Source organism: Erithacus rubecula (assembly GCF_903797595.1).
Source record: "Erithacus rubecula genome assembly, chromosome: 1".
Taxonomy (NCBI): domain Eukaryota; kingdom Metazoa; phylum Chordata; class Aves; order Passeriformes; family Muscicapidae; genus Erithacus; species Erithacus rubecula.
In genome coordinates this window covers 40,643,432-40,651,277 of record NC_136658.1, presented here as the reverse complement: position 1 = coordinate 40,651,277, position 7,846 = coordinate 40,643,432, and the positions used below count along the sequence as shown (strand labels likewise).

Here is a 7,846-nt window from a genome sequence, read left to right as displayed (position 1 = left end):
ATATTCAACTTTATTTTCAGAGTTTTTTGCAGTTTCCCCCCCCCCCCTTCTGTCTCCCTCCCTCTTCTTACCCTCAGCAGAGCTTAATCTGTTTTATTGTCTTGGCATTCCTGAGCCTCAGTTTCAAGGGGGTGGAACAGCCTTGTGCCTGTGGTTAAGGACAGGCTTCCTGAGAACTTTTCCCAATGAGTTTCCAGAATAAGTTGCGAAAGTTTTTGTATGTGAAGTGATCTTTAGTTGAAGATTTGTAGTGGGTGTAAATTGGCATTTGGTCTCTGGCTGTCAGTAAATCTGCACTGCAGGGGGGTCTGCCTCTCCATTTCTTTGCGGGGTTTTTTGTTAATTAGCAATTTGAATCAATAGTAAAAAATACTGAAAGCCTGACACGACTGTAAAAACACATATCAAGCCATGTCCCACAGGACACAATTCTAGGTCTAAAATAATTTGATATTTTTATTTATTTTACTGCACAGTAGAAAAGAGAGTTTGCATATTAAATTTATAGATGTAATCAGCCTGGGAGATGAAGACACTAGAGGATTGGGGATAGAATTCAAAATGAGCACAGGTGCAAAATGTTGCACTAACATGAGAATAGCCACTTTCAGAGTTGAGGGAGAGTGACTGGTGAGGCAGCAGTTCTACAGGAAGAGATGTGCAAGTGCCACCCTTGCTAAAATGCTGGGTATTTTAACTAAATTAACAATTAGAATAATTCCACCCTTAAATTATCATGCTGCAGTGACAAGAGCTCTGTTGAAATGCTATTCAAAGCAGCATTTGACCAACAGAGTACAGTCCAGAAGAGATCAGCAGGAATGGTAAGAGTTCTTGGGAACTGTGTGCAGGATTAGACCTTCAGAAAGAGCCAACTATCAGCACCAAATGAGACAATGCTTCATTTTCTGTTCTTGCCCAGTGGTGTCCTGTACCCAGGGCAGAAATGGACTGAGTTGTCTGCTCTGGCTTTATCTCCAGGTCCCAGGTGCTCTCTTCACAGCTTCCCTCACCTCTCCCCAGCTCACCTGGGCTGCAGCCAGACAGTATTTTCTCCATCCTCAGATTCCACTGTCCAATCCTGCCTGAGCAGATACTCCTAATTTCTTTATCTACTATTTTCTGGTTCTTATTTGTGAACCTCCTTTTCTGCTAATTCTGGACCTTAATACAGCTATGAGAAAAATAAGTGAATGTCTCAATGCAAAAGATGTAAAACCCATGAAACTTATGAAAAGCAATTTCTTTGATACTGGCCATGGTCTATGCTTTCTTTCTGCTCAGCAAGCTTCTGAAGGATATTTGATTTACTAGCTGGCCATTCCATGAAAGTGGAAATCACAATGAGATTTCAATGACAAGGGGACCTTTCATGTGTTTTCTGTTCTTGTGTGGGCAGGTAATACTGAAATTAATTTAGTAGAAAGAAAAAAAAAAGGTAGTTTTGGCATGCTGGGTCCCAGACAGGAATTGGAAACTGAAAGAAATGAAGAGATTCTACAGCAGGGCAATTAGGATTTAACAAAAATGTGTTGAAATGTTATTAGCAATTGTAAACAAAAATCGAAACAAACAAAGAATAAGGCAACAGAAAGAAGAGATACAGATTCATAGATGAACAAATTAGTGCTATTAATTACACAGAAATAAAAAAAAAGTGAGAACTGTAAAGACTGTAATTTCTGTGTTAAAAACAATAATGTATGCTCAGCCTAGCAGATAACTGTCTATATTTTCAAGGCAAAGTTTTATATGAAAATTGGGAGGTGTGGGCAAGTTGGAAACCACCTGAAGATAACTTCACAACAAGGGGAGCACCACCTCTACATGCAGGTCATCTTTACATCCTATCACTAATGCAAAATTATCTCCTCTTACATCTGGGAAAAGTCTATACTTGTGCTATTTGCTTTAAAGCCTCTCTCTCTGCTCATGCATCTAGAAAATACCAGCTCCTGTTTAGTTTCTGATGTCTCTCACTTATATTTTTTCCTGTCATTCAATTTTCTATTAATCTGAGTCAATTTAGCAAATGAGAAAATGAGGACCAGATAGCACATAATTTGATTACTCATTTTCTCTTAAACATTTGCCCTTATTACTGAAAAACTAATTCTCATTCAACACTATAGTTTTAGCCTGAAAAGGCCTAAACAGAGTCTGAGGTTATGAGACTAGTTCAGCTGGGATCATTCATGTGTCCCTGTAGCCAGCAGTGATGAACAGATGATTTTAGGGAGAGGTTAATGTGAAGATATGTGCTTCTCTTTGTTGTTGCCATGCTGTCTCTCCCTGCAGCTATGAAGGAAGCCCACTGCAATTATTTCAGATGGACACATCTGCACTGTAGATGTCTGTGTTCATTTAAAATCTCACCTCTTCTTTCTAAATAATACAACCCTGTGCTTATTCATATTTTCATGGAATAGAATAGATTCTTTATTGCCCTTTCACATTTCTTTTGGCACCAGGTGTGATTTCTGGGTTTGCTGATGTGCCATTTCCATGAGATGGTGTGTCTTTTGCAGGATGCAGGTAGCTGGGCAGTGTCTTATCTCCATCCCAAGCTGCAGGTGAGGAAGGTTTGGCAGAGCCAGGCTGTGTGATTTACAGTGTTTTTATACCCAGTGGTAATGGTCAGGTTTGGCACTAGAGCTGCTGAGGAACGTGGCTACTGAGAGCTGGTGGGTGGCAACCAGTGCCTTGGTAACAGTGTGGGAAGAGTGTAAAATGGCCTGGAGCACAGAAACACACAGTCATCCAGCCAAAACCATCACCCTGTGTTTATTGACTTCTCTTTTAGGGAATGCTCTTTATTTCCCCTCCTGTTTGGAATTCCTGGGCAATTGCTGCCTTTCACCCTTCCTACAGCTCACTCAGAAGAGTCCAGCATCCCAAATGATCTCCATCCTTTGTGCAGCAGAAAGTTTACATGAATATGAGAAACTGAGAATATGAGAAAGACAACAGAACACTTCCAAACTAAGTTTGTGTTGCTAAGTGTGTGGTATTTTCACATGTAAAAATCAGAAATTAATGAATTTTCAAGAAAAGCTAGTACATTTTTTTTCAATAACAGCATAAAATAAGCAAATTTTGTATGCTATATGTTTTTGTACGCTATAGACCATTTTTTCCATGTTCCATACAGATTTTAAATATGTCATAACATTACAATATACTGATTAATATTATATTAATCTGTTTATTAAAAAAATGGAAGTTTTAATAAAAGCTGAAAAGTAATGGCAAAATTTTCATGCTCCTCTGCCTGCAAAAATAATTGTATTAAACTGGATGAATGATGAAAGGATGAAATACCCTGTATCATCATCATTTTACTGTAGTGATGTTTTATTAATGAAATTCATCAGTTTTCCAGTTTCCTTTAAAACTCTGACATTTTCAAGGATATTGAAATAGAGGAGAGGGAGTAAGAAAGCAGGGTGTCAGTAAGAGATCTGGGTGTCACCACTGTAGCCTTTTTTTTTATTTTGGTAATCTGTGTAAGCTGATCTTTGGGAACTTGTGAGGCATCCAAGCAAAACTGGTACTTTTTGGTAGCAAAATCAGTGTGTGCTCTGCATGTATGAAGTGCTGTCTAGCCATGTGCTGTGAAATCAAGTCCAAGGCATCTCACATTTGGCAGCCCAGGTTACCACCTGTTTGATTATAAATGGAAAAATTATATTCCCAGATCCTGGGCTAATGGTTCTCGAATAGTTCTCCTCTTGGGCTTGAGTTTTCTCCTGGAGCTGTGAAGTGTGCATGGGAGTAATTTCTCATGGCCAAATCCCTGAAGGTGGCCTCACCTCCTGCCTCTTCCCACTCCCCTCCACATTGTGGGCTCACTGTGCCCTAGGATCCTCCTCTGGGGATGGGAAAGGCAGGAATCTTGTGATTTGATCAGAGCCTGAGGGGGAAGATGGGTTCTGCCAGGCTGTGAATGTCCATCACTGCTGCTAGAGGTTAAGTGATCAAGGGTGATGATTTTGGGCCAGCAAAGGAGAAATGGATGGGGGAATCCTTATCCTTTTGTAGCCAAGACCAGTTCTCAGCCCTTTCTTTCAGGCTTCTTCTGCTCCTTTCCATCCATTTGCTGCCAAGGGCAGGTCTGTGTGTCCCTGCCTGAACAAACACACCTGGTTTGCCAGATGTGATTGCACAGTCCTTGTGGGAGAAAACACATCTCTGGATTTGGGCATCCCTTTGGAGAAGTAAAACAAAAGTTGTGGTTTAAAAAGGAAAACAGGTTGTGCTTTCATCATGTGCTGTGCTCTTTTAGTGCTTTTCACTAAAATGATCTTCCAGCTTCCCATCATCTGTACAGACCATTGACAAGTGTAAGGGGAATGCAGAGTCAAGAGTGGAAAAAGCAAAATCATCTTTTAGTGGGACAGGAACAGATGGAGCAGAACAGGAATTGGAAGTGAAACCCAGAAGAGGGAAATTGTTTGTCTTCTGTTAGTTCAACGTTTTGCACCTCATCTTGCACCCTGAAGATCATGATACTTCTCTAAAATGCATTCTCTCTTCTCTGTCTATTGAACTTAGAGAAAGCTGCTGTCAGATTCTGCAAGACCAACCAAGGGCTCTCTGAAGAATTGGTTAAGTCTATGTTGAGAGAATCTCAACTCCAGGGTTTCAAATTCACCTCTCTGCATCATGACATCCTCAAAGACTGTCCTCAGGCTCAATGTCACCTTTCTAGAAACACTGCCTTTCAACTTGCCCCCATTTGAATTACTGTGGGCATCCCAGAATATCTGACTTTGGGTAAGCTGCAAAAGCAAAGCATACAGTTTTTCTTGAGATAAAAAAGGCCATTGAAAAAAAGGATATTAAACCTGTAAATTACCTAATTTGTTGAGATTCCCAGGAATCCTATTCAACAGAAGGTATGGGAGACACAGGGCTTGAGTTTACTTATTCTTTGTTCCAGACCAGGTCCCTTATGTTTCTCCATCTAGTTTGACCTTCCTTGCCAAATAGCAGTAGGTAAAATGGTTATGGCAGCTGCTCTCAGAAGGCAAACATTCCCATGGCCAAATATCTGTGTAGCCAGGAGCAGAAATGGATATTCTGCTACCTGCTGCTCTTCTAGCAGGGGCAGAGCAAGGAGCAGGTGGGTGTTCCCATAGCCCTTCAGTGGTGGTGGACACACCTGTGGCCACAGTATGGAAAGCTGCTGAACTCCCAGAGGATCCTCATGGGCACTGGGAGCAGGTCAGCAAGTGCTGTGTCACTGCCTGGGTGGGAACTATTGTTCCAGAGGTGTTTGTCCACAGGCTGCAGGGAAAGGCAGGCAGCCTTGGAAGGGTATAAATTCCCCAGCCCGTACACCAGCTCTCCTCCAGCAGATGCAGAGCACAAGAGATGAAGTTCCTCGTTCCAGCTGCCCTGGTGCTGCCCCTCGTGTGCCCCCCAGGCTCGGGGGTGCGTGAATACACCTCTGTGCTGATGGTGCCCAACGGGGGGCACTGGGGCAGGTGGGGCAGCCGCCAGTTCTGCCATCACGGCTACGCCAATGGATTCGCGCTGAAGGTAAACTTCTCTCATCCCCTTCCATCTCCTGCCCTCAGGGTTTTCTGCAGCTTTGCTCTTCTTGAGCATGAGACTCTGTAAATAAAACAAGGAGTCTTCATGTGGCTGATGATGCTGGCAGAAGTCCCATGGATGTGAAAATCTGGATTCCAGGAGAGAGGCATCTGCCACCAGTGTCTCTCCTGAGACTCTGCCTGGCCTGTTGGGTCAGAAGTAGAAAACACAAAGAACATGTTACAAGGGTTAGGTGGTTCCCAGTGACAGCCATCTCTCCTGATGTGCTTCCCAAGACATTTTCTATTTCCCATTATAGAAAAGAGGTGGAACTGTTTACAACAGGCATGCAAAGGATTTTTCCTGGGTCCCTTGGCCCTTTGCCTTTACCTCTGTCCCTGTGTGACTTCTGTTGCAGGTGGAGCCTGACCAGTTTGGCAGAGATGACACTGCTCTCAATGGCATACGCCTGCACTGTCAGGATGACTCAATAACCATTGAGTCCTTGGTTGGGGAGTAAGTGACACTGTGTTTTCCCTCCTGTTTGTCATGCAAAACACCCGTGGGTGCCACCATTTGCAGGGGTTTCTTCTCTCTGACTTGCTGTATACATAGTGCTGCACTATAGTTAGGGATTAGGGGTTGTTTTTCATTGATTTTGAGGATTATTAAATGTGATTACCTCACTTCACCACTTTTTGTTTGCCCTTGGATTTTCTGCAGAGCACTGTGAACACCTGAAGTATGGTCCTAGGGTTAGAGCCTTTCTTTGGAAGGGTTTCTAACCATACATGTAGAAACTGTCTGGTCCAAGCCCTGGCCCTGCTGCAGGGAACAGTACTGCCTGCACCTCTGGTTGTTCTCCTGGCTGCCTGGGGTGTGCCTGTCACACATGCCAGAGATTCCTCACAAAACATGTGCTCAGGCTGCCCTCAGAGTTTCCACCAGAACCATAACTATCCAACCTCAGACTTCCTGCTGCTTTCCAATGAGATATCAATGAAGAGAGAAGTATATCTTTGGAAGGCAAGGAAAACAAAAGGAGAAAATAAGGGGCCCCTGACTGCAGCAGGATGCTGTGTCAGAGAAGTGTTAAGCTTCAGAGCAGCATAAGGAAGAGAAGGAGCATTTCCAGCAGCTCACAGAGCCCAGACATTTTCCCATCTGCTTCTTTTCAGATGGGGTTCCTGGACCAGCTTCCAAGTTTGCCCTGGAGGCTACTTGATCTCCTTTTCACTGAGAACAGAGGAGTCCCAGGGAGTAGGTGATGACACAGCAGCCAACAACATCCAGTTCAGATGCTCAGATGAAGCTGTGCTGGTAGGTGATGGGCTGTCGTGGGGCAGCTTTGGCCCGTGGACCAACAGCTGCAAGATATGCGGTCTCCAGACCAAGGTGGAGCCCCCACAGGGACTTCAGGATGACACAGCACTCAACAATGTCAAGTTCTTCTGCTGCAAATGAGCACTTGCTCCACCTTCATCACTGCCTACACATCCCATATCCCACAGCAAGTGAAGGATCAGTAAAGTTTTCCTCTGGCTTTATCCTGGGGCATGCCTGTGATGTTTGAGCTGCTTGTATATTGCTGTTCTGGCCAGCGCCTTAGATGATGATGTCTTTTACAACTACTGCTATGTTAGCATAGCCAAATTATTGCATCATGTACTGGTATGTTGCTGTGAAAGTGATCAACCTATAGGAATTGCTCAGAGCTGTCAGATTTCTCAACTTTCTTTTTCTCTGACTGGCAAGTTTCTTTGAGGTTCAGTCTGCCCATTTTCCCCTTATTTGAAGTAATACTTGATCTGTTGATATAACAAACAGGGAAGAATGGGTATTTTAGTTTATTTGAAGCTTCTGACCGAAGCCAAAATGAGTAATGAGAGACAAACAGGGTGAAACAGAAGTTTGGGTGGGCTCCTGAGAAGCATCAAAGGTTTGCTGTCACTACTGCTCACTCCTAGCTTGAATTGCCTCAAGATTAGTACATGCTTTTTTGCAGGCAATCTGCCCACCCCTGCCTTAGGAAACATGGCTAGAAAGTGATTTTACACTGTGCATTCACCTGTGTGGCTCTGAGCCACTGGGTGGCTGTGGCTCCCCAGGCCTGCCTTGCTCTGCAGTGTGCCCTGCTGGCTCACCTGGCTGCCAGAGCAAAACTCTCACAGGACTCGGATTGTGTGTGTCACCTCTGGGCTTCATGCTTTAAATAGAATGGGGGAGAATCCAAATTAAAAATAAACTCTGTGTCATCCATTTTTATGCTCCAGTGTGCTGGGTAAGCTGGAAGTTATTACCTTGATAC

At 43.6% G+C, this 7,846-nt stretch overlaps 1 protein-coding gene across 1 annotated transcript; it reads left to right on the top strand.

Moving 5' to 3' along the window:
- Positions 1-5,376: 5,376 nt before the first annotated feature.
- Positions 5,377-7,002, top strand: VMO1 (vitelline membrane outer layer 1 homolog; the record flags this gene model as incomplete). The annotated part of the gene is made up of 3 exons (XM_079297904.1): positions 5,377-5,544; positions 5,957-6,054; positions 6,717-7,002. 3 exons carry the CDS (start codon positions 5,377-5,379, stop codon positions 7,000-7,002), a joined length of 552 nt encoding a protein of 183 aa, XP_079154030.1.
- Between the last annotated feature and the right edge of the window lie 844 nt (positions 7,003-7,846).